The sequence below is a fragment of the Mastomys coucha genome, unplaced genomic scaffold (genome assembly GCF_008632895.1).
Source record: "Mastomys coucha isolate ucsf_1 unplaced genomic scaffold, UCSF_Mcou_1 pScaffold22, whole genome shotgun sequence".
NCBI lineage: Eukaryota > Metazoa > Chordata > Mammalia > Rodentia > Muridae > Mastomys > Mastomys coucha.
This window is the reverse complement of record NW_022196905.1, coordinates 131,063,773-131,091,398: the sequence shown is the minus strand read 5'-3', so window position 1 is coordinate 131,091,398 and position 27,626 is coordinate 131,063,773. Positions and strand designations below refer to the sequence as shown.

The 27,626-nt window shown below is 51.3% G+C and overlaps 3 protein-coding genes across 5 annotated transcripts in view; 1 reads left to right on the top strand and 2 right to left on the bottom strand.

Annotated features, from left to right (window-relative positions):
* Window positions 1-2,897: 2,897 nt before the first annotated feature.
* Window positions 2,898-14,054, bottom strand: Plod3 (procollagen-lysine,2-oxoglutarate 5-dioxygenase 3). 2 transcript variants are annotated; one of them, XM_031338286.1, is made up of 19 exons: window positions 13,236-14,054; window positions 12,864-12,955; window positions 12,596-12,732; window positions 12,331-12,494; window positions 12,075-12,187; window positions 11,887-11,950; window positions 10,273-10,370; window positions 9,847-9,948; window positions 9,556-9,681; window positions 9,294-9,415; window positions 9,015-9,119; window positions 8,763-8,888; window positions 8,431-8,572; window positions 8,212-8,325; window positions 8,020-8,088; window positions 6,587-6,691; window positions 5,578-5,724; window positions 4,624-4,749; window positions 2,898-3,322 (listed from the first exon to the last, which is right to left on the bottom strand). In XM_031338286.1, exons 1-19 carry the CDS (start codon window positions 13,357-13,359, stop codon window positions 3,167-3,169), a joined length of 2,232 nt encoding a protein of 743 aa, XP_031194146.1. In that variant the 5' UTR covers window positions 13,360-14,054; the 3' UTR covers window positions 2,898-3,166. The 2 variants fall into 2 exon arrangements, with proteins under 2 accessions (XP_031194146.1, XP_031194145.1); XM_031338285.1 differs by lacking the exon at window positions 2,898-3,322 and adding an exon at window positions 3,343-4,257 and having other exon boundaries at window positions 13,236-13,994.
* Window positions 13,098-18,913, top strand: Znhit1 (zinc finger HIT-type containing 1). 2 transcript variants are annotated; one of them, XM_031338288.1, is made up of 5 exons: window positions 13,098-13,570; window positions 16,249-16,419; window positions 18,192-18,271; window positions 18,414-18,583; window positions 18,689-18,913. In XM_031338288.1, the coding sequence occupies exons 1-5, from the start codon at window positions 13,552-13,554 to the stop codon at window positions 18,708-18,710; spliced, it is 462 nt and encodes a 153-aa protein (XP_031194148.1). In that variant the 5' UTR covers window positions 13,098-13,551; the 3' UTR covers window positions 18,711-18,913. The 2 variants fall into 2 exon arrangements, with proteins under 2 accessions (XP_031194148.1, XP_031194147.1); XM_031338287.1 differs by lacking the exon at window positions 13,098-13,570 and adding an exon at window positions 14,126-14,258.
* Window positions 18,914-24,052: 5,139 nt separating this feature from the next.
* The window catches only part of Cldn15 (claudin 15), a 10,822-nt gene continuing 7,248 nt past the window's right edge, over window positions 24,053-27,626 (bottom strand). Inside the window, exons 2-5 of the mRNA XM_031342344.1 lie at window positions 27,326-27,490; window positions 25,424-25,505; window positions 25,219-25,335; window positions 24,053-25,131 (exon numbers count right to left, since the gene is read on the bottom strand). Coding sequence (XP_031198204.1) covers window positions 25,029-25,131; window positions 25,219-25,335; window positions 25,424-25,505; window positions 27,326-27,490 — 467 coding nt within the window. The 3' untranslated portion in view covers window positions 24,053-25,028. The remainder of the gene's footprint in view (window positions 25,132-25,218; window positions 25,336-25,423; window positions 25,506-27,325; window positions 27,491-27,626) is intronic.

Here is a 27,626-nt window from a genome sequence, read left to right as displayed (position 1 = left end):
AAATAACTGTCGTTCATCAAAAGGGGGTGGGAGAGAGAATCTGGAGAGATGGCTCAGCAATTATGAGCGCCTAACTGCTCTTGCAGAGGACCTAAGGTCAACTCCCACACCCACGTAAAGTGTCTCACAACCACCTGGAACTCCAGCTCCAAGGCACATGTTGCCCTTTCCTGGCCTCCACAGGCTCCTGTTTGTTCTTGGACACATGCATGCGTATGTGTGCACACATACATGCATGCATGAGTACACACACTCACAAATAAAAAATAAACATTTTACGAAAAGTTTTTTTTTAAATTATTACTTTTTATTTATGTGAGTACATTGTCACTCTCTTCAGACACACCAGAAGAGGACATCGGATTCCATTATAGATGGTTGTGAGCCACCATGTGGTTGCTGGGAATTGAACTCAGGACCTCTGGAAGTCAAAGCTCTTAACCGATGAATCATCTCTCCAGCCCGTTTCTTTTCTTTTCTTTCTTTCTCTCCTTCTTTCTTTCTTTCTTTTTTTTTTTCAAGACAGGGTTTCTCTGTGTAGCCTGGGCTGTCCTGGAACTCACTCTGTAGACCAGGCTGGCCTTGAACTCAGAAATCCGCCTGCCTCTGCTTCCCAAGTGCTGGGATTGAAGGCACGTGCCACCACTGCCCGGCCAAGATATCATTTCTTAAAGCTCAGGCTGGCATGAAACTCTTTCTGTAGCCAAGAATGACCTTGAATGACCTTGACCTCTTGCTGGGGCTGCAGGGGTGGAGTGGTCTCGTCATCGGTTTATGCACTGGGAGGAAGGGACTTTCAGGCGCTGAGCAAGGAAGTGTTCAGAGGCAGGAAATGTACAGTTGGTGACCTAGTCTATTTGGTTCTACATTTTCTTTCCTTTTAACTTTTAGAAAATATTTATCTTGTGTGTGTTGGGTTGTGGAAGAGCACACATTCTGTGGTGTGTGCTTATAGAGGTCAAAGGGCTACTTGGGGAAATTTGTTTTTCCCCCCATGATGTAGCTCTGAGCCATCTCTCTGACTCTTATTTGTCTTCTCTCAATGTTAAGGATCGAACGCGGGACCTTAGGAAGGCTGGTCAAGTACCCTAGCATTGAGGGACATCTCTAAGTCTTAGTCCTTTAGAGAGCTTTGGCTGCCTGCACATTTACCAGCCGAGCCATCTCAACAGCTATTGTCATCTTTATTTCGAGATAGCTCACTCTGTAGCCCAGGGTGGTCTTAAATACCACGCCCTCCTGCCTGTCTCCTGGATGTTAGGATTACACTCCTACCTTTCCTAGCTTCCATTTTTAAAAGTTGTCCAAGCCAAGTATGGTACCTTCTGCTAGTGATCCCAGGACTTGGGAGGTGAAAGTAAGAGGATCGTCTTAAAGTCAAGGCCAGCCTAGGATACACAAAGAGATTCTGTCTCAAAAAGCTAAGAAAGGCCAGTGTTGCCACCAAGCTTGATGATCTGAGTTGGATCTCTGGATCTCTACGTCTCTAGATCTCTACGTCTTGTCTTAGGGTTTCCACTGCTGTGATAAACACCATGACCAAATGCAAGTTGAGTTATTCAGCTTACATTTCCACATCATAATTCATCACAGAAGGAAGCCAGAAGAGGAACTCGAACAGAGCAGGAACCTGGAGGCAGGAGCTGATGCAGAGGCCATGGAGGGGTGCTGCTTATTGGCTTGCTCCTTATGGTTTGCTCGCCCTGATTTCTTCTAGAACCAACCCAGGAATGACCCCACCCACAGCAGGCTGGGCCCTCCCCCCACTGATCAATAATTAAGAAAATGCCTTATAGCCAAATCTTAGGGAGGCATTTTCTCAATTAAGGCTCCCTCCTTCCAGATAACTACAACTTGTGTCAGGTTGATATATGCCCCGACTGGCGGAGCGTTCAGCAGGGACCTTGGGCAGGGGAGAGACACTGAGTGGGGGGGACGACAAGAGACATGAAGCATGAGAGCAAGACAGTTTTGTGATCAAGCTCTGGAAACTTAATTTCAGGAATGGCAATATAAGCATAAACAAGAAGATGCTTCAAGGAGGGCGGAAGAGCCCAGAAGGGCTTTCTGAAGTCCAGGTGGCAATCTTTAGTCTCTGGAACCAGTGGTCACAGTGTCCTCCACATCCACAAATATTCTTACTGTTAGACTACACATGTTCTCTCAGAGCTGTATGTGTAAGCTAGTAACTTTCCACCAGGCCATGGCTCCCGGCAGACATAAAGTAGCTGGCACACACGTGGTAGGAGAGAACCTATTCCCAGAGTTATTTACACGTTATTTACATGTACATAGACACAAATATGCTAAATTAATAAATGTAATAAAAGGTGTGGGGACTGGAGAGATGGCTCAGAGGTTGAGTGCTTGGTGCAGTTGCAGAGGACCCCGGTTTGGTCCCTAGCACCTAAGCAGGTGGCTCTCAACCCAATAATCTGACTTCAGTTCCTGCAGGACCTGATACTAACCTCTGTCCTCTGTGGACACCTACACCCATGCACAACGTACACGCACGCATACAGAGGATTTCTTTCTTTTTTTAGGAGGTGGGGTTTGGAGACAGGGTTTCTCTGTGTAGCCCTGGCTGTCCTGGAACTCACTCTGCAGATCAGGCTGGCCTTGAACTCAGAGATCCACCTGCCTCTGCCTCTCAAGTGGGATTAAAGACGTGCGCCATCATTACCTGGCTGAGAATTTCTTTTTAAGTTATTAATGAAGAGGGGGAGATGTATCCTAGTGGGTAGTGTACCTGCTCCTAGGCAGGACCCTGGGTTTGATCCCCAACACCGAATAAAGTGGACATGACAGCATACAACTGTAATCCCTATAGAGAGACAGAGGCCAGCCTGAGCTACACGAGACGCTGTCTTTATGAATATGACTCATGGACCCAACAGTTACAAACATCCTTTTATTGAAAGTGAGGCTGAGGAAGCTTAATAATTTATCAGGCAGGGGACCCTCAGAAGTTCACTCCCCCTGAGTCCATGGGGTCAGTGCGAAAGTGGAAGATTCCAGGGACCTCCTGAGGGCTGTCAGGGCCAGCACATTCCATCCCAGGCACACAGATACACTCAGATAAGAAGGGCAGGTTCCCCTTTCTGCGAATGGCAACCCAGGTTCCCAACAAGGCACAGTGGCAGAGGTTTGGCAGACTGGTTGAGTGTCAGGGGTCAACAAAGGACACCATGATGTATCGAGTGCCCCGGGTGGTGGGCAGCCCCTCATGGTAGTGTGTGAGGCGGCCAGGGTGCAGAAGAGCCCAGCCCTTCCTCGGAGATGAGATTCTGCAGTCGTAACGCAGGAAGCGGCAGCCGCCTCCCTGGGGAGATGAGAACATGAAAATAAAACTAAGGTTAGCTCACATGGCGATGCGGGCGCAGGGGGGCAACGGCTGTGGTAGGAGAGGAACCAATCCAACGGGCTGGCGAGACAGGCAAGGGAGGCTGTGTGGCTCTTAATCTGGACTGTCAACCTGGAATTTAGAACCATCATGGAAACAAACCTCTGGCAATATCTGAGTGGGAGTTTCTTTGTTTTTTTTCCCGAGACAGGGTTTCTCCGTGTAGCTCTCTGGCTGTCCTGGAACTCACTCTGTAGATCAAGCTGGCCTTGAACTCAGAAATCCACCTGCCTCTGCCTCCCAAGTGCTGGGATTAAAGGCATGCGCTACCACCGCCTGGCCTGAGTGGGAATTTCTAGAATGGGTTAAAGGGGGCGAGGAAAGCCACCCTGAATCAGGGTGTGCCATCCCATGGGCTGGCTTCTAGGACTGAATAAAAAAGACAAAGCAAGCTGGGCACCAGGATTCTCCCTCTGCTTCCTGATTTGGACATGACATAACGAGCAGCCTCAATCTTTGCTGTGCCTTACCATGAGGTACCGTCCCTCAGACTTAGACCCACCCTTCCCTCCCTCCCCCCTCCTTCCTTCCTTCCTTCCTTCCTTCCTTCCTTCCTTCCTTCCTTCCTTCCTTCCTTCCTTCCTTCCACTGTTTTGTCAGGGAGTGTGTGGCAGCAACAGGGACATAACCACTGAGACAAGGGAGCAGGAGGAGGAAGGAGAGCAGTTGTGCTAGTTGGGATTCTGTCAGCTTGACACAAGCTGGGATGTCAGGGATGGAAGCGCCTCAACTGAGGAAATACCTCTGTCAGGCTGGCCTGTAGGTGAGCAGTGGAGGCAGTTCTTGATGATTGATGTGGGAGGGCCCAGCCCACAGGGGGTGGGGCCATCCCTGGGCTGGTGGTCCTGGGGTATCTAAGAAAACAGCTAAGCTGAGCAAGCCATGAGGAGCAAGCCAGTGAGCAGCACCCCTCCATGGCCTCTGCATCAGCCCCTGCCTCCAGGTTCTGGCCCTGCTTGAGTTCCTGCCTTGGCTTCCTCCATGATGGACTGTGATGGGGACGCTTAAGCAGAGTAACTTTCCCTCGCTAAGTTTCTTCTGGCCATGGTGATTTGTCACAGCAGTGGAAAGCTAATTAATACAGTGGCTGAGCCAAGACATGACAGGAAACTACTGAGAAACTGGACAAAGCCCAACCAGAGGCCAGGGAAGGAGCTGAGCCATGGTGAAGGGTGTGGAGGAGCCCAGAAGTACCCCAAGTCAGGAAGGACCTGACTCACCTCATAATCCACACCCTTGTGGTTGAGGGCGACATTGAGAGTGAAGGTAGACGAGTCATGGTGTGGCCGAAGTGAGGGCTGCTCATCTGGCCGGTAGCGGACCACGAAGTTCATCACCGCCCGTGTCTATGGGGACACGAGGTGAAAGGCACGGGGAGGGAAGGAAATGCCAACGCTAGCCCTTTACTTGTTTTCTCTATTTTTTGAGACTAAGTCTTTCTATGTAACCCCAGCTGGCCTGGAACTTGGTGTGTAGACCAGGCTGGCCTCAAACTCAGTTCTCTTTGGTGGTAAGATCATGTATGTGCCACCACACCTGAGTCTACTTGTCCTCCTCCACCCTGGGTTCCTCCCCAGCACTGTGGTTACAGATGTGCAATACCATGTCCAGCTTTTTACATGGGTGCTGAAGGCATAGACCCAGGTCATCACACATACACGACAAACACTTTACAGACTGGCTACCCCAGTCCTGTTCCTGCCCATTTTTTTGAGATAAGGTGCTATGTAGCCCAGGCTGCCCTCAAACTCACTATGTAGCTCCAGACGAGCCTGAATTTCTGATCCTCCTGCTGTGATTACAGGCCTGTTCTGTGCTCCTACCCCCAGGATATGCAGTGCTGGAGATGGAGGCTAGGGCTTTGTGCATGCTGGGTAAGCGCGCTAACTGATCCATACCCCTAGCTCCTCTCTTCTGTTTTGAGACAGACTCTCACTGCACAGTCCATGCTCTCCTAAAACTCCATCTTCCTGCCTCAGTTTCCCAAGTGCTGAGGTTGCAAGTGTCAACATGCCCTGCCTGTGACTCTCCTAATAGTGCAGCAGCCCAAGTCCATCCTAGGCCCCAAGTCCACGGCGCCTTAGTTGCTAAAAGGGCTGAGAGCAGGGGGTTCATATAGAGCCTTCCGAGACTGGGGTACAAGAAGAGGGACAGCAGTGGTTGGGATAGCCTACCTTGGTGTGGTAGCCAGGGAACAGGTACTCTGTCATGGGCCCCACATACGTCCTCAGCAGCTGAAGCCACTGGTCCTCGTACCCCACCTGCTTCATGTGGATATCCACGGTGGGAACATTCTCGTATCCTCCAGCCAACCTGGAATCCTGTGGGCAACAGACACTGAGCTACTCACATCCCTAGGCTAGCCCATTCTCCCTCAGGGAAAATACCAGCTTCTTCTTGTTGACTGCCAGGTTTTGTTTTGCTTTGTTTTGAGACAGGGTTTCTCAGTGTAACCCAGGCTGACTGGGAACTTGCTCTATAGACGAGGCTGGGCTTGAGCTCAGCGATCTGCCTGCCTTTGCGGAGAGTGCTGGGATTAAAGGCGTGCAGACCACTGCCCGGCCGGAGTCTCTTTCTGTCCCTGCCATCTTGAAGCAGTTTTCTCTTCTATTGTCAAGCCAGATTCACTGCTCCTCGGCCTTTTAGTCTCTGGTGTTGCTAGCTCTGCTGTGAATCCATGCCACCTAGCCGTGCTATCTCATACCCGTAGCCCATGAAAGCACCTTCCGTGTCATAGCTAACCTTGACTGTCAATTTGATGGACCTAGGTTCACCTAGAAGACAAGCCTCTGTGCAGGTTGGGGAGGGGACCATCTAGCTTAGGTTGACAGAGCTGGGAAGACCTGACCACTGTGGGTGGCACCATCCCCTAGGCTAAGGTTCAGGCCTGAAAGAGAGCTGAGCAACAGCACTCATCTCTCTGCCTTCCAACTATGATGCGATGTGACCATGTGACCCACTCTCTCCCTCCTGCTGCCATGCCTTCCCTCCATGACAGACCTGTGCCTGCAGACTGTGAGCTAGAAGAAACCCTTTCTTCAAGTTGCTTTAGATACTTTCTCCTGGTAACAAGTAACTAGTATATTCTTCATAAGCCCCACCCCGGTGATTCCCCTGGATCTCCCAATCCCACTGTCCTGCTTCAGGCCCACACTGTTGCCCTTGGGAGCCCTCCGCCCTCACCTCATGCCGGCCTCCAGACCACTGGCCATAGTGTTCCATTTCCTCCACCAGCTCATCACACATCTGCTCCGTCAGCAGTGGGAACCAGTACACATCTGGACATGGCTAGGAATCAAGCAGGGCAGCAAGGGACAAGGCAAGGTGAAGCTCATGGAAGTAGGGCAAGAGGTGGGACAGGCAACAAGGACGGGGAGGGGAGGCATACAGGGGAGGATCTATGAAGGGGTGACCCGCACTCTCCAGGTCACTGCTGGAGGAGGGGTTCTCAGTGATGAGGCCACAGCAGAGGAGGGCAGGAACAGGGAGCCTGGAGCCCCAGCATCTAGGACAATGATCTTGTTCTGTCTTTTTTCTTCCTTTTTTAGACAGGGTCTTTTGTAGCCCAGGCTGTCCTCAAACTCGCTACGTAGCTGAGGCTGACCCTGATCCTCCTCCTTCCACTTCCTGAATGCTGAGATCACAAAGGCGTGCAACTTCAAGCTCAGTTTATACGGTGCTGGGGACTGAACCTAGGGCTTTGTGAATGCTGGGCGAGCACTCTACCAGCTGAGCTCCAGCTCCAGCTCATTTACTTATTTTCAGACAAGGTCGTACTATGTAATCCAGGATGGCTTTGAACTTGCTACTTGTCTAAGACTGTCTTGTAACTCTATCTTCTTGCCTCCACTACCCCAGCTCTGGTATTATTGGCATGTACCACATTTCTGTTTGTGTTTATTTATATGAGTACACTGTAGCTCTTCAGACACATCAGAAGAGCGCATTGGACCCCATCACAGATGGTTGTGAGCCACCATGTGGTTGCTGGGATTTGAACTCAGGACCTCTGGTAGAGCAGTCCGTGCTCTTAACCGCTGAGGCATCTCTCCATCTCCGTTTGTTTTTGTGTGTAAGTTGGGCACAGCTGTGTTGGGGGTGTGCATGTGGCGGTCTGAGGTTGACATCAAGAACTGCTCCATTGTCCTTTCACCTTATCCACTGAGGCAGGATCTCCTAATCAAACCCAGAGCTTACTGATATAGCCAAGCCTTGCTAGTCAGCTTGCTGAGGATCCTCAGTCTCGGCCTTCCCAGGCTGGCATTGCAGGTGGCCACCATAGCCATCTGGCATTTCCTTGGGCTCTGGAGATCTGAACCAAGTCCTCAAGCTTATGCCTGAAGCACCTAACCACTGAGTTATCTCTCTGCCCATCTTTTTTTTTTTTTTGAGACTTGGTCTTGCCATCTGACCATAGCTGGTCTGGTACCCATTATGTAGCCCAAGCTAGCCTGAACCTCTCCATCCTTCTGCATCAGCTTCCAGACGTCTAAGATTACAGGCCGTTAACACTGCGTGCGGCTGTTAGCCTCCCCCGGTCCCTGGGAGCTCAGCTTAGAACCCACCAACACCAACAGTGGGTGCTTCACGCAGGCCAAGGTCCTGGGGCAGCTTACCTGTTCCACCAGCCCCTCCCCATCCAGGGCCCGGCTGTAGTTCTCGTGAATGTACTGTTCTTTCCAGTCCTGTAGGGAGGGTTAGGGCACTTGAGCAGATCCTTCACGCCTACCCTTGGGTTGTCCCTCCCATGGTGGGCAAGGGTGGTGGGGGCTATCGGCTAGAAGCAGGGAGCAAAGGTCCCCTCTTACCACAGGGTTGTCAAAGATCTGCCAGAGATCCGGGTGTAGGTGGTCTGTGTCATAGTGAGAAGTAGCCAGCAGCCGGCCAAACTCCTGCTGGTTGCTGAGGTGGAGGAAGATGCCCTGGAGTGGGGTAAAGGGTGGGCATGCGTGAGGAGGACATCAAGAGGCTGTGGGCACAGCGTCGAGTCCCCAGACTGGGCAACCCATGCCAACCACCCCACTCACCTTGTCCCGGACGCTCTTACAGAAAGCCATATCTGGGTCTGTGTCGCTGCTGGAGAACACCTCCTTTTGGGGCAGCTCTGTCCTCAGGGTCTCGCCACGGATCACGTATGCCTGGGATATGTAGGGGACATTCCACACGCCCCTGCAGGCACCAGGTATGGTCAGCCAGGTGGATCCCTCGGACTATGCTTTACCCTTTGCAGAGGCTCCTTCTCAGGGTCCCCAGAATCCCGAGCCTGAAGCCATCACATCACCCTACCCACAGCGGTGTCTGATGACTACGTAGGAGGCTGTGGAGTGGGACCCGCGCAGTACACATGGGTGGGACTCACACTCGCTTCCGCTGCACCAGTTCCACATAGTCTTCGGAGCGAGCATAGTACTCATCGGGGCTCAGGGCACCCCAGAAGTTGGACCAGAGCTTGCCATGGCGGGAAAGCATGGGAGCTATTACCTTCCTATAGAGAAGACACAGGTGAGGGGTGGGCCTCTGTCCTAATGGACAAGATAGGACAGGACTATGGCCCACCCAGGGGAAGCTCCTAGGCTCTTCTGGGGCTCCATGCACGGGTGGACTTGATCACCTGTTCTGCTCAATCAAGATACGCAAGGTCTCCGGGTTCGTAAGGACAGCATCAGCATCCAGGCTAAAGTAGAACTCACATTCAAGGTTCTGCCGACAGCTATCCCTGCAGAGGAAGACCCACAAATGGGACACGGAGGCAGGGCAGTAGGGATGGGGGGATGAACGAGGCTTTCCTCGTTCTGGGAGGAGGTCAAGGGTCAGTGTCTCCTTCCTCAGGGGCTTCACTGTCTATAGCAGAGGATGGGGGAGGGGAGCTGAGTGTGGCCGACTCACTCACATGGCCATGTCCCTGGCCTCCCCTGCACTCAGGGCCTCCTCTGGCCCCACTAGCTTTACAGCTGAGAAGTGGTCCTGGAGCTGTGGCCAGGCATCTGCAATGTGAGGCTCGTGGTACACCTCCTGAAGATGGATGGGAACAGGGATGGGCTGACGGTCTGGGCAGAGAGGTGGTACACGAGGGATGCAATCAGGGAGGACAGATGGGAAGAGGTGTAGGTGCAGTGGGCTGGGGGTGGGAGTTCGTGTTCCCCATATCTCACGTTGTTGTGAAGGAAGAGAGAGATCCTGTCGGGTGGGTAATCCAGGAGCAGTAGGCGCTGCAGGAACCGAGGTAGGAAGGGGGTAGGCTGCTCCACAAACACGGCCAGAAGCACCCGGGGGGGAGGCTGGAGGACACCACAGGACAAGGCTCAGACAAACACAGACCTCTCTCTGCCCATGGCCCTGGCCAGCCAGTCACTCACTGCCCACTCTGCCAGGTCAGGGTGTGCAGGAGCTCTGCCCCCGAGGCTGCCCAGCTTGCTCTCTGCCTACATCTCAACTCTCCTCACCTGCCCCCCCGGGAGTGTCCTCAGGTTCTGGTTGCAGAATCCACAGCCTCCCTTGGGAGTCCAACCATTGGGGACATAGTTCCCCAGGTAGTTGAGCTGGAGCTGTTGGGACAGTGTTGAGTGGCTAAAGTGGAGGTGTCTGGGGACAGATGGGAAGGACGATGGGCTCAGGAAACAGTCAACACAGAGAGGAGGCAGCCGTCCCCACACCATTTCTGTTCTTTTATGTGAGCCACCATGTGGTTGCTGGAACTCAGGACCTTCGGAAGAGCAGTCAATGCTCTTAACCATTGAGCCATCCTCTCTAGCACCCCCCAACCCAGCAACCTTTTCTGCTGGGACTGGAGAAAACCAGGGGGATGAGGTCAAAGAAGGTTGGGGGTACCAAGGCTTGAGAGAGACAAGGGCTAAGGGCACTAGGGTCACCTTAGTGGGACCATTTCCATGGACCACAACAGGAAGCGTGTCGTAGGCCACATTTCGGATGCGCACACGATTCTGGTCGAACTTTAAGACCACTTCATCTGGGGGGGGAAGGAGAAGGTTTTCAAGAGTTCCTTTATTTGGGAATCATGAGGCAAGAGATTCTTTAAAGTGTGAGGGGAGGGCTCCTCAGTGGTCAGAGCAGTGTGTAGGCCCAAAGGTCCCTGGATTGCAGCTTAGTCAGGATAGTGTTTTGCTTTTGATTGTTGAGCTGAAACTTCATTATAATAACTTTATTTATTTATTTATTTTTAATGTGCAATTTTTGCCTGCATGTCTGTCTGTCTGTCTGTGTCAAGAGTATCAGATCCCCTGGAACTGTAGTTGTAGACAGCTGTGAGGTGCCATGTTGGTGCTAGGAATTGAATCCAAGTCCTCTGGAAGAGCAACCAGTGCTCTTAACCACTGAGCCATCTCTCCAGCACCTATTTTATTTTTTTAAGTTATTATATAGTGTGTTAGAACAGAAGTGGTGAGGTAGATCAGCGGATGAAGGCTCCTGCCACCCAGAAACCACACAGCGGAAGGAAAGAACAGTGCCTCGGGAGTCATCCTCTGACCTCTACAGGGGCCACGGCACTCGCCTTCCCTCCAAAGCAAATGCATGAGAAAAAAAATTAGGGGGTCCTTATTTCCCTTTTGTGATGGCGCTCGCTTTGTGGCCTGCAACTCGAGATCTTCCTGCATGAACTTTCTGAGATCTGAGATTGGGGACAGAGCATCACACTTGCCTTTTCTAAGTCTGACCAGGCTATCGGTGGCTTAGAGAGTTCTACTATTCTATCTGAGCTGCCTGGGATAACTCACTGGGCTAAGAGAGTCAGTTTCCTCCCCTGAAAGGATCTTCCAATGTTGGAAGCCAGGGAACATGGCCTTTGCCAAAGCTCCCAATTAATGAAATCACAGTGGTAGGCAAGGTTCCTGACTGGGTACCTTCACGCGTGCTTCGTAGATAGATACCTGGGCTCCAAACACCAGTTTTTCTTTTTGTTTTGGGTAGTGCTAAGAGAGTCCTAGAATCTCTCCAGGGCACTGGCAAGATGGCTTAGCGGGTAAGAGCACTGACTGCTCTTCCGAAGCTCCTGAGTTCAAATCCCAGCAATCACATGGTGGCTCACAACCATCTGTAATGAGATCTGAGGCCCTCTTCTGGTGCATCTTAAGTCAGCTACAGTGTTCTTATGTATAATAATAAATAAATCTTAAAAAAAAAAAAAAGAATTGAACCTAGGATTTCTGTATGCTAGACAAACCTTCTATCACAGAACTACACCCCCAGCCCCTCACTGGGGAGTCTAGGCAGGGGCTCTACCACTGAGCCACACCCCCAGCCCTCACTGGGGGACTCTAGGTAGGGACTCTGCCTACCACTGAGCCACGCCCCCAGCCCCCCACAGGCAAATCCTTTGTACTCTGCTGCTGAGCCACATTCCCAGCCTCACTATGGCTAACATACATGCTTAGGTGTTGGGTAAGTGAGCCATTGGTCTGCTGTAGATCAACCCAGTTCTGGCAGGAACCCATCCCTCATCACCCACCTCTAACCATCATCCTTACCTAAGGCTCCATTGAGGTTCTGGAAGATCCGGGATTTATGGTCCAGACTAAGTTTGAGTTTTTCCTAGATGGCATAAGATGGAACAGTACACTGAGAGGGGATAGGTGACACTACATCTCTCTCTCTCCAACTTCCCTCTCATTCAGCTGGGGAGGAGGTGGGGTTCCTGTCCCTGAGTCTCCCCTACCCGCAGCCCCGGGTCCAGGTACAGTCGAGTGTAGAACAATTGATCATCATCGTCGTCTTTGTATTTCCACTGGCGGACAATCTGATGGATGGTGGGAGCGAAGCCAATGAATCCTGGGGGTGGCAGACAGAAGTGAGCTAGACCTCCGAGACTCCCAGGGTCCCCCACTCAAGGACCCAGAGCATGCAATGCCCGCTCCACTCGGGGAGGGAAAGGTGGGAGGGGGCAAATCTGTCCTGGGAACTTTGCCACTCACCACCGGAGTTGAGGAAACGCTTCCCTGTGCCCACTTCTGGGTACTGCTCTGCCAGTCCCCACTCAGGCCAGCAGAAGCTCTCAGCAGAGAACAGCAGATGACTGCCGCTCTGAACAAACTTCTTTAGCAGCTCTGTTGGGCTGCTCGCCAGAATCACATCGTAGCTGGGCAAGGAAAGGGGAAGCCGAGAGCCACGAAGGACCCTCAGTCTCTTTTTCTCTCCCTATAACCAGTTTCCCTCTCTTTCCACTCCAGACCCCCTTACCTGTCCACAAACATGATGACCATGTCTTCCTCGTCTGCATATTTCTCCATTTCCTTCTTGAGCCACCTGACCTTCTGGCCTCCACCAACTGTTCGAGCGACATCACCCCCTCGCCACTCCTGTCCCAGGCCCAGGGTCTGCAGGAAAGATCCCACCCCCCATGCCGTGGAAGAGGTTCAGCTGGCCCAGATGAGGAAAATGGACCAATCCCTACAACCCCTGCCCTCTCCGGATGGATGGAATTTCTTCCATGGGTCCCCCCACTTACCCGCACAGTGTAGTTAAAGAACTCCGCAGATTGCAGAAAACGCCGGTACCCCTCCGTCTCGGCCGTGGCCACAGTGATCACCAGCAATTTGTCTGTCACAGCCAGGGAACTGGCACTCAAGACCCATGGCTTGACGTCCCACGTGTTTATATCCCTCTGTATCCCCTCCACCATGTTACTTCACTAAAGTTCCTTCAGTACATTTGGTCTCCAGAAGAGCCGGGTGAGAGTAACATACACGAATGGGGGGCTGGGGTGTTCCTGTCTGTCTGGGGAGGCTGGAACCCCTAGTTTTGCATGAGGAGAGGCTGGACACTCCCTCCCGGGCTGGCAGACGTGTCGACCCTGCCCACTGGCCTCCGGGGTTCTCACCTGGGTTGACAGGACTGGCGCCCCGGGGCCGATCGGAGGCAGAAGTGACCGGGGGCAGCGGCGGCAGCAGCAACAGGAGCAGGAGCAGGAGCAGAAGCCGGGGTTCCGGGGCTGACGCAGCCATGGCTAGCAGCACGCCCTAGGCGACACCCAGGCCCGCAGCCGGGCTGAGCTGAGCGCCCGGATTCCGACTCCCCGGGAAGATTCTGGGAAAAGGGGAAGCAAGCCGAGCCGAGCCCGCTGAGAGGAGGAGCTGTGCTCCGGACTCCGCCCTGGAAAAAAGGCGTAACCCGAGGCCAGCCACGGAAAACCCGAGATGCAGACGGCGAGACAAGGCAAGGCTTGTGCGGAGGGCGCGGGCTGCAGGGCGGGGAGGAGCCGAGCGAGGGTCGGCTCCGTGCTCCGGGGCACCGCGCGACTCACGCCGGGGAGGGGAAGTGACCTTTTGAGGAGGGTCCAGGCGACGCGGGGGCGGGTCTCGACCACAAAGTCTGACCCGGAGGAAAACTGGACGGCGAGGCCTGGGGGTGGCGCGCGGCGGGGGCGACGAGCCCGGAGGCGCCGGGAAGCCGGAGGCGGGATCGATCGCGCGGACATCCCCACGGGTCTGGGTTCCCCGAAGCCGCCAAACCCACCTATCCCTTCCCGCAGTGCGAGGACACGCACCGGGGCTGCCAAAGGGCCACAGGGACAAGAACGCACCCCTAAAAGGCCCCCGCACCATTAAAAAAAAAAAAAAAGTAACGGTCTGCAGGAGGCTCTCAAATTTTTTTTTTTTTTTTTTTTGGAACCACAACGCGACCGGAAGTGGGTTTGCCCTTATCAAAGATGGCGGATAGCTGGCTGGTCTCCGGGGGAACGTCACGTACTGACTTCAAGCGGGGAGGGGCGGGTCTGCGCACGCGTAGGTGTGCACGCCACCGGAAGGGATGCGGTTAGTGCAAGGGGTTGGTGTTTAGTACGCGTGCGCGGTAGGCTCATCCGTCCTCTGTGCTGGGCCAATGGTGGAGAAGAAACCCTCCGGTACGTGAGCCTTCAGTGGTTCGCCCTTTTGTGCATCCCAAGTTCAAATTCAGCCTAACATCTCCCTGTCTGGTTTTTCCACGTCCAATCCCTTCACAGGTCCCCCTCGCTCAGCTTGGAGCGGTCTCGGAACTATTCATTCGTATTTTGTGATGGCTTCAAGCCAGACTCTGGGGATGGAGAGGGATGTCTCGTCACTCCAAAGGCTGGGTGCTGTGAGCAGTTGAACTCACCTCGGCTTCTGCGTTGGGTGTTTTTGTTTGTTTGTTTTTTGTTTGTTTTTGTTTTGCTTTTCGAGACAGAGTGCGTACCCTTGGCTGTCCTGGAAATCGCTCTGTAGACTAAGCTGGCTTTCGAACTGACAGAGATCTGCCTGTCTCTGCCTCCACACTGCTTGGATGAGGTGTGCACTACCATTGGCCCACTTCCCTCCAGCTTCTGGATGCCGGATGGAGGGGATAGAGAAGCTTGGAAAATCTAAGGGCTTGGCATTGGGTACTACACACACACACACACACACACACACACACACACACACACACACTTCTTTCCTTTCTCTCTCTCTCTTTTTTTTTTCCAAGACAGGGTTTCCCTGTGTAGCCCTGGCTGTCCTGGAACTCACTCTGTAGACCAGGTTGGCCTCGAACTCAGAAATCCGCCTGCCTCTGCCTCCCAAGTGCTGGGACTAAAGGCGTGCGCCACCGCCGCCCAGCTCTTTTCTCTTTTTTTTAATGAGACAGGTTTCACTTTGTAGCCTAGGCTGCCCCAGTCTCTTGATGTCCTCTAACTGAGTCTGTGGTTTGGAGGAGTTCTGGTTTGAGACTGGCGTGTTAGGAGAAACACAGCTCTGTGTTTGGATTAGAAGCACTAGGAATGGGCAGGTGAGATGGTACAGTACGGATGGTGGTGGCGGTGGCGGTGGTGGCGCATGCCTTTAGTCCCAGCACTTGGGAGGCAGAGGCAGGCGGATTTCTGAGTTTGAGGCCGGCCTGGTCTACAGAGTGAGTTCCAGGACAGCCAGGGCTACACAGAGAAACCCTGTCTCAAAAAACCAAAAAAAAAAAAAAAGCATCCATAAATTGTCCCCTGACCTCCGCACGTGTACTGCAATACCTACATGTGCACAGAAACACACAGAATAAATGAATTTTTTTGAAGAAAGAAATACAAGAAAAAGAGGTTAGGGATGCCTCTTCTGATACGGTGCTTGTCTAGCATGTCCCATCCCCAGCATCACATTAGCCTGGTGTGGCTGTGCACAGGAGGTCATTGAAGGTCATCCAGCTACATAGAAAGTCTCAGGCCAGCCTGGGCTTCCCAAGATCCTATTGAGAGTTGTGGGGGTGAGAAAGGGACAGGCCAAAGAGTGCTACCAGTGAAAGAAGGACAGGCAGAAGTGGCCTCGAGAGCTAGAGAAGGGCCAACGTGGGGATAGGAAGTGTACCCCAAAGAGGAGGACAGCTGGGAATCACACTGGGGAGACGTTTTTAGTCCAGGAAGGTAGTTGGTGCAGTCATGGGGCATAGGCGTGCATCTCAGGCAGAAAGAACATTCTAGAAATGTACACTGAGGTGTCATGAATAATGGAAGCCAGAAGTCAATTCTGTGTCAATTCTCAAATGCACTCTTAATTTATTTTAATCTGTGTATGTGTGCTGCTCTGTGCGAGTGAGTGCCGATATCCACGGAGGACAAAGACGTGGTTGGAATTACAGGAGGTTGTGAACCACCCTGGTGGCTGATGGTCCTGGGTCCTGGAAACTGAGCTCTAGCACTCTGCAAGAGCAGGAAGTGCTCTTAACTACAGAGCCATCTCTCCAGCTGCAATTTTTTTTGTGTCTGCAGTTACTGCTGGGAGGACTGAGAGTCAGCATGAATGGCTGGAACAGGCTTCTCAAGATAGAAGAAAGCAGGGAGACCGGGGCTCTAGGCCCCGCCAGCACAACTTTCCTCCTTTCTTGACCCCCTTAACTCTCTTTGCCCTATCCAGTTCGCTCCCAGGACCCTGGACAGCGGCGGGTGCTGGACCGGGCAGCCAGGCAGCGGCGGATCAATCGACAGCTGGAGGCATTAGAGAATGACAACTTCCAGGATGACCCCCACGCCGGCCTCCCCCAGCTGGGCAAGAGGCTACCTCAGTTTGATGACGATGCAGACACAGGTGAGATGGGGTTGGGGAACAAAGAGCAGGACTGTGTCCTGAAGCTCCTTGAGGCCTGTAAGTGCAGATGACGCCAATGAGCAGAGATAGGAATTACATCTTTATTGTGTTTTTAATTTCCTTACACTTCCTTATTTTGTGTGCAGGCATATGTATGTCTGTGCATTTCTGAGCACTCTTGCATGTGGAGGTCGGAAAAAAAAATTACAGGAGTTAGTTTTCTCCTTCTAGAGTTGAAACTCTGTGGTTATTTGGGTTGCGTGCTCACACACACACACACACACACACACACACACACCTTTAAGCCCAGCACTAGGGAGGCAGAGGTAGGTGGATTTCTGTGAGCCAGCCTAGTCTACAAAGCAAGTTCCAGAACAGCCAGAGTTACACAGAAAAACTCTTTCTCAAACAAACAAACAAACACAAAACCATGTCCAGTCAGCAGGTTATAGACAGAGACCAAAGGCTGTCAATCATCTAGGTTTATTGACATTCACCCTTCCCGTCTGTGCCAGGTGTCAGCTACAGCGCTGAGACTTGTGATGGCTGAGGTTATCATCCTGTGTACTTGTTTGGGCTGGGCTGGGCTCCTGTACTTCTTGAACCACTGAGTCAAGTTAGTGTCTGCTGGTGTCAAGGCCACCTGACAGGGAGGGAGGGACGGAGGGGTTAGTTCCACTAACCAACCACGAACAGCTATATACGCTAGGCTAGAAATAACAGGTATGTGCCTGTTCTCTGGTCTGTTTGTAGTAAGGACAGTTTTGTTTGTTTGTTCCTTGAGAGAGGGTCTCTTTATGTAGACCAGATTGTTCTGGAACTCACAGAGGTCTGCCTGCCTCTACCTCCCAGGTGCTGGGGTCAAAGGTGTGATCCCACACCTAGCAAGGTTTTTTTTTTAACTTTAAACAATCTCTCTTGTTTTATGTGTGCATATGTGTACATGTGCATGTGTGTGTACAAATGCATGCCATGGCATGGCATGTTGGTGGAGGTCAGAGGACAACTTCCAGGAGTTGGTTCTCTCCTTCGTGATGTGAGTGCCTGGGTTTGAACTCAGGCTGTCAGGATAGGCAGCAAGCGCCTTTACCTACCATCTTGCTGGCTCAAGTGTGTCTTTATTCTACGGAGCATAAACTATCCCTGCCCTGGGCTAGAGGAAAGGGAAGGAGCTGGGGCTATGGAGGGCCATGTGGGAAGGCTCACAGTAGGGAGGTGACTTGGGAATTACTTCTGGCTTTGCCAATAACTAGCTCCTCTGTTGGAAGCATCTGTCCTCCCTCTCTGTGCCTTAGTTTCTTCCTAATGTGCAGAATAAAAAAGATGGAGTGACCAGGTATGATGTCATATAGAGGCCCAGCACATAGAAAGTTTGAAGCCGGAGAACTGCTAAAGACTTAAGGTCGACCTGGTTTATAAAGTGAGTTTGAAGTCGGCTTGGGGTAGGTAGTGAGACCTTGTGTCAAAACAACAAAACCAAAGCGCTGCAGTCTCAGTCCCTGAGAGGCGGGAACAGGAGGATTGATCAGAGGTCACCGTTTGTCTACAGAGTGAGGTCATGGCCAGCCTAGGCTACATGAGTTCCTGTCCCCAAAAGAAAAAGATGGAGTAGGTTGGACTTTCAGTAGCTGACAGTCGAGCAGGATTGGAGATGTCAGTTTAGTGCAGATGTAGGCAGGGAGGGACAGACTCCCGAGTGAGGTGTGGGTGGGGCATCCCCTACGTGACTGCCACAGCAGCTATCCAGCAACCCAGTGTCCTTCATCCCCCAGGAAAGAAAAAGAAGAAGACTCGAGGTGACCATTTTAAACTTCGTTTCCGGAAAAACTTCCAGGCTTTGCTGGAGGAGCAGGTGAGAGAGGGCTCAGCCTGGGGTCAGGGGACCCTAGAGAGCAAGGTGGTGAGTGAGCCCCTGCTCTTCAGCACCCCTGGTGGACACCAGCTGCATGGCAGACTGGAGAATTAAAGATAGCTGTCCCTTCATGTCCCTGCAGAACCTGAGTGCATCTGAGGGCCCCAACTACTTGACAGCCTGTGCAGGTCCCCCATCCCGGCCCCAGCGACCCTTCTGTGCTGTGTGTGGCTTCCCATCCCCGTATACCTGTGTAAGCTGTGGTGCCCGGTACTGCACAGTGCGCTGCCTGGGCACCCATCAGGAGACCAGGTGAGCCCGAGCCTAACCCAGCCATGCCTACAGTCTTCTTCCATTAGCTTCCCAGGACCTCCATCCTTCTCCAACGGGCTTTTCTCCCCCTCTCTCTCTCTGCAGGTGTCTGAAGTGGACTGTGTAAACCTGCCATCGGGGAGAGGAAGTACCCCCTGCCCTCCTCAACCCACCCCAGCTCATCCACAAGGGACAGACAAAGAGGAACTACCCATTCACCCAGCGGAGCTGTGTCCTGCCGACCAAGGAAGGTCACACAGACCCCAGAGACTGTTGTGGGGGTGGTCCAGCCCACAGAGTGCTGTGATAATAAATGGCCTATGAAAGGAGCGCCTGCCTACTCATTCTGGGGTATTTGGAGGTGAAGGCCATGGTTGATGGTCAGGCCTGCATAGGCTCTACCTTTCTTCTTGTAACCTCCATGACCGGCCCTCTGTGTCATGAGAGGTTTATGTCCCATTCTCCAGCTACTCTCAAGTCATCTCTGCCTTTCTTAGCTGCTGCTTTAGTTTGGTTTTTGAAACAAGGTCTTACATAGCCCGGACTAGCCTTAAATTCACTGTATATATAGCTAAGAATGGCTGAACTCCTAATCTTTCTGCCCCTGCTTCTGCCTCTCAAGCGATGTTTTGTTTATTTTTTTAAATTATTTTAAAGATTTATGTATTTATTTTATGTATATGAGTACACTGTAGCTGGTTGTGAACCATCATGTGGTTGCTGGGAATTTGAACTAAGGACCTCTGCTCGCTCTGGTTGACCCAGCTCACTCCAGTCAGCCCCACTTGCTCTGGTCCTGCTCGCTCCAGCCTAAAGATTTATTTATTACTATAAATAAGTATACTGTAGCTCTCTTCAGACTACTAGAAGAGAGCCTCAGATCTCATTACAGATGGTTGTGAGCCACCATGTGGTTGCTGGGATTTGAACTCAGGACCTTCGGAAGAGCAGTCAGTGCTCTTACCCACTGAGCCATCTCTCCAGCCCCAAGTGATGTTTTTTAAATAGTGCTTCTTTACATATATCTGAAGTTTTTTCTCTCTGTGTGTGTGCATGTGTGTGTGTGTATGTGCACGCACACACACGTACGCCATAGTGAGTATGTGGATGTGAGAGGACAACTCTGGAGGGAATCAGCTCTCCCCTTCTGCCCTGCTGAGACAGGACTTTTATTGTGTCTGCTCCTCACTTAGTGGACTTCAGACTAGCTGGCCCACAAGCTTCCAAGTGATTCTCTTACTTCCTTGCTGCAGGCATGCTAGGATTACAGATAAGAGCCATGGCATGTGTGGGTCCTAAGAATCAAACGTGGGTCATCGGGCTTTCAGGGGTAGTGTCTTTACCCACTCAGCTGTCTCCTGCCCACGTCTGGTGTTTGGAAAGCCTGAGAACTGTATGTCCTCCTACAGATGGACCCCAAGAGCTGGTTTGGAGGGCCCAGCAGGGAAGCACAGCCACTCATGTACCCTTGAAAAAAAACTCCCCTTGGGTTAGATAGGTGGCTCAGTGGTTAAGAGCACTGTTTGGTCCTCTAGAGGACTAGGTTCAATTCCCAGCACCCACATGGCAGCCCACAAGTCTGTAGCTCCAGTCCTAGGGGATCTGCTGCCCTCTTCTGGCCTCTGAGGGTACTTACGCATGGGGTGCACAGACATACATGCAGACAAAACACATACATGTAAAAAATGAAAGGAGAAAAGATTTTAAAAATTCCTCCTCACCTAGGAGCAGCCATCCTCTTTACCAGAGCTCTGAGCTACTTCTGAGAGCTTATCAAGTGGTCAAGGAGGAAGGGGACACCACCTAGCCAGCTAGGCCAGCTGCATCAGCCATGGGGATGGATCAGGATCCTTCACCTGCTGTTGGTTAAGCTGTAGGTTTTCCTTGGTTTTTGTTTTTTGGGTTTTTTGTTTTGTTTTGTTTTTTTGAGACAGGGTAAGGTTTCTCTGTATAGCCCTGGCTGTCCTGGAACTCACTCTGTAGATCAGACTGTCCTGGAACTCAGAGATACGCCTGCCTCTGCCTCCTGAGTGCTGGGATTAAAGGCGTGCACCACTGTGCCTAGGCTTGAGAGGAAATATTTTAATTTCTCCTTTTTTCTGGTTCTGAGTTTATGTTTTATGTCTTCTCCCTTTCACTCCCACCCCCTCGTCTTTTCTGTCTTCTCCTCCCTTCTGTGCCCCATCCCCTTTTTCTAGAACCTAAGGCATTGCACAGGCTAGATGAGCAATCAACTGCTGAAACTCACCTCCAGGCCTCAATCGGAGGATTCTGGGTAAGCATTTGGACCCTGAGCTTACATCCCCAGCTCACTTTTTATTTCATAATTTGAAACAGGATCTCACTAGGTTATCTAGGCTGAACTGAACTCTGTAGCTCCAGCAGGCCTTGAGCTCATAATCTTCCTGCCTCTGCCTCCCGAATAGTTTCCATTAGCAGATTGTAATTTCAGGTTTGAGCTAGCTTCAAGGGCTGAGTGACTGACTGGGCAGGTGTGGTGAGGGCCGAGGAGGGTTGGGAAATGCTGTGAGAGGGAACCAGATAGTTGTGTCTGATACTTTACGAAATGAGACCAGTCAGATTGACACTTGTCCCTGATGCTACTAGTGTGCAGGGACACTCAGGATGTCGGAAGTGGGGTACGGAGACTTGTGGCCAGCAGCGGACCAAGACACTCCTGGGAAGCACGGGGGGGGGACTTGGGGGTTCCCACCTGTTGCTGGTGGCGCTCGCTGCTGAGATTGGCATGGTGTTTGCAGGATCCCAGACCTGCTACTTGTCTAAGTGGATTGCAGGCTGTAACCACCTAATCCTCAAAATTACCCTGCTAAGCACACCGCAGGAGCGGACCTAAGGATTTGCTGGGCGAACGACCATAATTAGCTACTAGTGAGATCCAGCAAGGTTTTTTGAGTTTTTTGGTTTTTTTTTTTTATTAAAGATTTATTTTATTTTCTTTATTTTACATGTATGAGTACACTGTAGCTGTACAGATGGTCATGAGCCATCATGTGTGTGGTGGCTGGGAATTGAACTCCGGCCCTGCTCGCTCCAGCGTAATTCACTGTAGCTGTCTTCAGACGCACCAGAAGAGAGCGTCAGATCTCATTAACGGGTGGGTGTGAGCCACCATGTGGTTGCTGGGATCTGAACTCAGGACCTTCGAAAGAGCAATCAGTGCTCTTACCTGCTGAGCCATCTCGCCAGCCCCATTTTTTGAGGTTTTTAAGACAAGTTCTCACTAAAATTTTGATTTGGTGAGATGGCTTAATGGGTAAAGGCAACGTGATTTGTGGCTGAGTCTGATGACCCGAGTTTGATTCCTGGGACCGACTCCCACAAGTTGTCCTTTGACTTTCACATGTATGTGGTAGCACACACAGGAGTACGTATGTTCTCTCTCTTTGTCTCTCTGTCTCTCCCTCTCTCTGTCTATCTGTCTCTCTCTCTTTCTCTCTCTCTCTCTCACACACACACACTAAATAAATACATAATATTTTTTAAAGTTGGCCTTGACAAACTCTAGGAGTCCCTAGGAGAAGGACGAGAAGGAAGAGGAGGACAAGGAGGAAGGATTGGAGAAGGCCAAGGGGTCAACATCACAAGAACATGGCCTAAAGAATCAGCTGACCTGGAGTCATGGAGCCTCAGTGCACTGCACAGGACTGTCCTCTGCATATACATTTTGGTTGTGAATATGGTTGGCCCATAGGAGGTGGCACTATTGGGAAGTGTGGTCTTGTTGGAAGAAGTAAGTCACTGAACAGGAGGGCTTTGAGGTCAGCCCAGGGCAGAAGAGACCCTCTTCCTGGCTGCCTATGGAAGATAGGCTGTCTCTCCTGATTGTCTTTAGATCAAGATGTAGAAATCTCAGCTCCTCCAGCACCATGCCTGCCTGGATGCTGCCATGCTCCTGCCTTGATGATAATGGACTGAACCTCTGAACCTGTAAGCCAGCCCCAATTAAATGTTGTCTTTTATAAGAGTTGCCTTGGTCATGGTGTCTCTTCACAGCAATGGAAACCCTAAGACAGCTTGGTAGTTGTAGTCTGTAGCTTGGTGTTCTTGTGGGAGCAGGGACTGTCTCTGAATCTTTTGCCTGCCTTTAGGACCCTTTTCTTCCTCCTGGGTGACTCATCACACCTAGCCTTTTCTTTTTCTTTAGTTTTTTTTTTTTTTTTTTTTTTTTTTTTTCCAAGAGAGGGTTTCCTATGTGTAGCGCTGGCTGTCCTAGAACTTTCTCTGTAGAGCAGGCTGGCCTGGAACTCACAGATATCCACCTGCCTCTGCTTCCCGAATGCTAGGATTAAGGGCATGCACCACCACTGCCCAGCTATCTAGCCTTTTGATTTGGATTCTGGGAATAGAACTCGGGTCCTTGTACTTGAAAGGCAATCACTTTACCAATTGAGCTAGCTCCCTAATTAAGTTCTGCTACTTTTTTAAAGACATGGTCTCATGTAGCCCAAGCTGGCTTCAGACTCACCATATAGCTAGGGATGACATTGAACTCTTGACTCTCGTGCTTCTGACTCCTAAGTGCTGGGGTCACAAGGGTGCACCACCACACCCAGACTCATTTTTTTTAAACCTAATCAGGTACCAGCTCTACTTGACCCCAAAAGACTCACAATAAGCTGCCCACAACACGCCAAGCAGCTATGTTGTACATGGACCTTCAGAGCCTCTTTCTGAAAGATATTATAGCTTTTCCACAGAAATGTGTCCATATCAGGCCTGGCCCATTCTTGATGAGCACACTCAGGCGTAGGTGAAACAAACAAAAAACATTGTCCCAGGGACTCCCTTTTGAGGAGCCTGTACCATATGTCTTATTCTCTGAGATTCCTTAAAAATGCCGATATCCATAATCTTTTTTTTTTTTTTGGTTTTTTGAGACAGGGTTTCTGGAACTCACTCTGTAAACCAGGCTGGCCTCAAACTCAGAAATCTCCCTGCCTCTGCCTCCCAAGTGCTGGGACTAAAGGCGTGTGCCACCACCACCCAGCAGCAATATCCATAATCTTGGCTATCATTTTCTTTTCTTTTCTTTTTTTGTTTTGTTTTGGGGTTTTGTTTTTTGTTTTTCAAGGCAGGGTTTCTCTGTCCTCGAACTCACAGAGATCAGCCTTCCTCTGCCTCCTGGGGAGTGCTGGGAGGAGCCTACTGAGCCTGTCTGGGTACCATTTTCTTAAGAGCTCCTCTTTCTGGACCCTCAAGCTTCTGCCTATATTAAAATATCTCTGCTAGGGGACTGAAGAGACAGCTCAGCAGTTAAAAGCCCTTGCAGATCTGACAGAAGATCAGGATTCTGCTTCTAACACCCACATGGGTCAGCTCACAACCTCCTATAATCCCAGTTCCAGGGGATCTGGTGCCCTCTTTGGGTCTCTTCGGGCACCTGTAGGCACATGGTGCACCTAATAACCATCAATGCACACACACACACATATTCATGCCAAGAATGTGTCTTTTAAAATATCTTTATTTTAAACTCCAAATCAACTTCAAACACACATGCACACACCAACGCCCGTTCTAGATCAACTGCCCCTTTGTGAGGCTATGAGAAAATAGGTCAGGAGTCAACAGAGAGGAACTTTCAGTGGGCCAGGAGCATCACAGCTATTAACAGTCTCCTGAGGTGGGTGACTGAGCAGTCATTAGCGATTCCCCCTTTCAAATCCTTTTGTTGAGAGTGTGTGTGTGTGTGTGTGTGTGTGTGTGTGTGTGTGTGTGTGCGCACACTCGTGCATGCACGGGTCATCTATGCACAAGTCTGCATTGCTGCGAAGGTTGGAGGAGGGCTTCCAGCTCCCTGCTCCATCACGTTCCACCTCATTCCCTTGAGACTGGGTCTCACATGGAACCTGGAGCTAGGTTGGAAGCTGTAAGCCTCAGCGCACATCCCTAGCAGTACTTGGGTTGCAGGAGTGTGTCCACAGCCCGGTTTTTACACAGGTACTGGAGATTTGAACTCAAGAACCTCATACTTGTGTAGCAAACACTCTTAACTCACCGAACCATCTCCCCAGCTCCCTGGAACACTATTTCACTAGATGAGACAGCCCTGAAGTGGTGTCTTGGCTTGACAGTCTATGATTTGAAAAAGACCCCTTAGGTGCCTGTAATGTCACGACCCCTGGTGCCCCCGAACAATCACAATATACATTTATTTATGCACATATTTATATGGAGTCACAGGCCGCAGACACCTCTGCCCCCTTGTGTCCAGTTGTAGGAGGCAGGCAAGTTGCCCCTGAAGTTTCTGTCCCTGGGAGAGGCTGGAGTGCCAGATAAGGTGTGCCCAGAGTGGGTAATAGCTTCCAGGCATATGGCGAAGCCTGGAAATTTGTCCTGTCCTGAGGTTATAAACTGGAGACTGGTCTGCCCACAGGACCTGGGCACAGTGGGACAAGAAACAGTGTCCACCAGGCCAGAGCTCCTACACGTAGGCATTTTTGCCATATTTACCAAAGCTGATGTCACTGTCATCCGAGGTGGCCCTGGGTATCACAACTGTAGAAGGCTTGTAGGGAAGCCCAGCCCTGTGGAATGAAGAAGATGGCAGGGTCACAGGGATCATAGGATGTTGTGGTCCTCACTCCGCATCCTCCTCCCGCTCGTCCCCTCACCTAGTGGCAGGGTCCTCCTTGGAGGCACAGCAGCAGGTAGAGAAGACACAGATGCCGCCCAGGATGGAAAGCAGGGAGGCGCTCCACCCCAAGTAGAGGGCGGGACCCAGCTCATACCTGGAGAAGTGGAAGAGGTGAGTGCCAGCCCAGAGGAGCTTGGGCTGAGAATCACCCACCGTCCCCAAGGGCAAGGCTCCTCACTTACTTGGTCCCAGCATACAAGGGGTTGAAGAAGTCGGTAGTGATGTTGACAGCGTACCAAGAGATAGCCACCATCCCACAGGCTCCTGGAGGAAAGGTCGGAGGATCTCGTCCTAAGTGCCCCTCTCACGCTACAAAACCATCCCATCCCCCACAAGCAGAGCGACGAGGGGCCTGAGAGACAGGCCGAGCTGGAGCAGGGGTGGAGCATCATGTCCAAGAGTAAGGCTTCCTCTCCTCAGACAGGTTCAAACGACAGCCGTCAGGTCACACAAGTCCCAGGGCATCTCTTTAAAGACAAGACCTTAGGAAGCCTAGGCTGGCCTTGAACTCACCATGTGACCTGGCATAACCTTGATCCTGTTACCTTTTGAGTGTCTAGTCATGAGCCACCACACAGAGTTTACATAGTGGACACTAGCCTTCAATCGTACTAAGATTTAAACAGATTCCCCGGGAGATAAGGAGAACGGCCATGCCTGGGTAATAAAGATGGTGAACTTCTAAGATGACCAGCTTCTACCTCCCTTCTGAACCTGAGACAAAAGCCTGGCGCTTAAAACAAAGGCCTTGTGGACTCTCTTCTCCTGCCAGCACACCCCCGCTGATGGACTGACTCAACAGTTCAACACCCGATCAGGATATGTTACACAACAATTGAGGGCCAATCAGCTGCCCTGTCTTTCTTCACACTGACCAACCCTAACTTAGGAAGCCTCTTCAGACTAAAAAAAAAACCACCAACAAACAAACCTCAGCCCTTGACTGGACTTTTGGCTTCTCCATCCCCCGCTGTTTTGTGGAGTCTTTCGCTGTGTATCTGCTGCATGGGTGTGTCTCCTTATCCCCAATAAAAGCTTTTCCTCAACTGTGGGTTCATCTGCTGTGTTCAAAATGTCTCCGCTGCTAACTATCCAGCATGAGATTTTTTCCCTGCCTTTGAATAATTCTTTTTGTTTGTTTGTTGTTTTTCGAGACAGGGTTTCTCTGTGTAGCCCTGGCTGTCCTGGAACTCACTCTGTAGACCAGGCTGGCCTCAAACTCAGAAATCCACCTGCCTCTGCCTCCCAAGTGCTGGGATTAAAGGCGTGCGCCACCACCGCCCGGTTTAATAATTCTTTAACTGGCAGAGGAAATGATCCAATCATGACCCCCAGATGGTAACAAGAGCCATCTTGAAAGCCCAGCTTGCCGGGTGGTGGTGGTGGTCTACCATGTCTTATAAGAATTATTATTGTTGTTATTATGATGATGATGATCATGTGTGTGGTCTATGCACGTGAGTGCAGGCGCTCATATGGATTAAAGGAAAGCATTCAGAAGCTGCTTTTTCCCATCCACTCTGGGGATCTCTGGATCAATCTTGGGTCACCACAAAGTGCCTTTACTCGCCAGCCCTGCATGGTTTATCATGAAGAAATGAAACAAGCTGGCCAGTAATAGGCCATCTGTACATTATTACTATGAGTGAGCATGTGTATGGTGTGTAGGTGTGATGTGTGTATATGTGTGTACATGTGATTGTGTATGTTGTATGTGTGATATGTATATATATATGTGTGTGTGTATGTATATGTTGTATATAAATTTATATGTGTGCATATGTATGTGCATATGTATGTGTGTACATGCCCTGACTCTGATCCCTCAGCCAGCCATAAACTCTGGAAGGAAATAGTCTCTCAGGTCTGCCTGGGCTTCGGCTCCGTCGGGAGCAGACAACCCTATCTTGGACAGTGAGTTGTGGTCTAGAGATCTGCAGAGTAAGGACAGGGTGGAGAGCGGGGAGAGCTGAGCCACAGAGGGCTGGGATCAACCGAAAGGGGAAGACAAACCCTGAGATCAGGAGACAAGGAGGTAAGCCTTGAGACACACCCCACCCTGAGTGTCCCCTCTCCCCCATTACCAGCAAGTATGTGGAGGGTCCCCGCAATGGCCAGCAGCTTGGCCTTCCTGGAGAGATCCATGTTGCCCATGTTGGTGCAGCGGAGCCCCACCATGCCTAGAAAGAGGCCCAGGAAGCCCAGGAGGATGGCAGTGATCATGAGAGCTCGGCAGCCCTGGACGTACCCTGGGGAGTGTACAGGGGAAAGCCATCAGTCTTTTCCTACCGGCTTTCCTGCCCGTCTCCTGCACCTAAAACTCCTAGCACCTTCCCCCCTCAGGATCCCCTCCTTCAAACTCCTAGCACCTTCCCCCCTCAGGAT

What these genes read in the sequence shown, in the direction of transcription:
- Plod3 (XM_031338285.1), bottom strand. Translation starts at nt 13,359, where the DNA reads ATGGCTGCGTCAGCCCCGGAACCCCGGCTTCTGCTCCTGCTCCTGCTC. An exon ending in ATCTTGATTGAGCAGAACAG is followed by an intron (nt 8,889 to 9,014) that starts GTGATCAAGTCC and finishes TCTTCTCTATAG; the next exon opens with GAAGGTAATAGCTCCCATGC. An exon ending in GGTCTGGAGGCCGGCATGAG is followed by an intron (nt 5,725 to 6,586) that starts GTGAGGGCGGAG and finishes TGTTGCCCACAG; the next exon opens with GATTCCAGGTTGGCTGGAGG.
- Znhit1 (XM_031338287.1), top strand. Translation starts at nt 14,237, where the DNA reads ATGGTGGAGAAGAAACCCTCCG. An exon ending in AGGCTTTGCTGGAGGAGCAG is followed by an intron (nt 18,272 to 18,413) that starts GTGAGAGAGGGC and finishes ATGTCCCTGCAG; the next exon opens with AACCTGAGTGCATCTGAGGG. An exon ending in GGCACCCATCAGGAGACCAG is followed by an intron (nt 18,584 to 18,688) that starts GTGAGCCCGAGC and finishes CTCTCTCTGCAG; the next exon opens with GTGTCTGAAGTGGACTGTGT.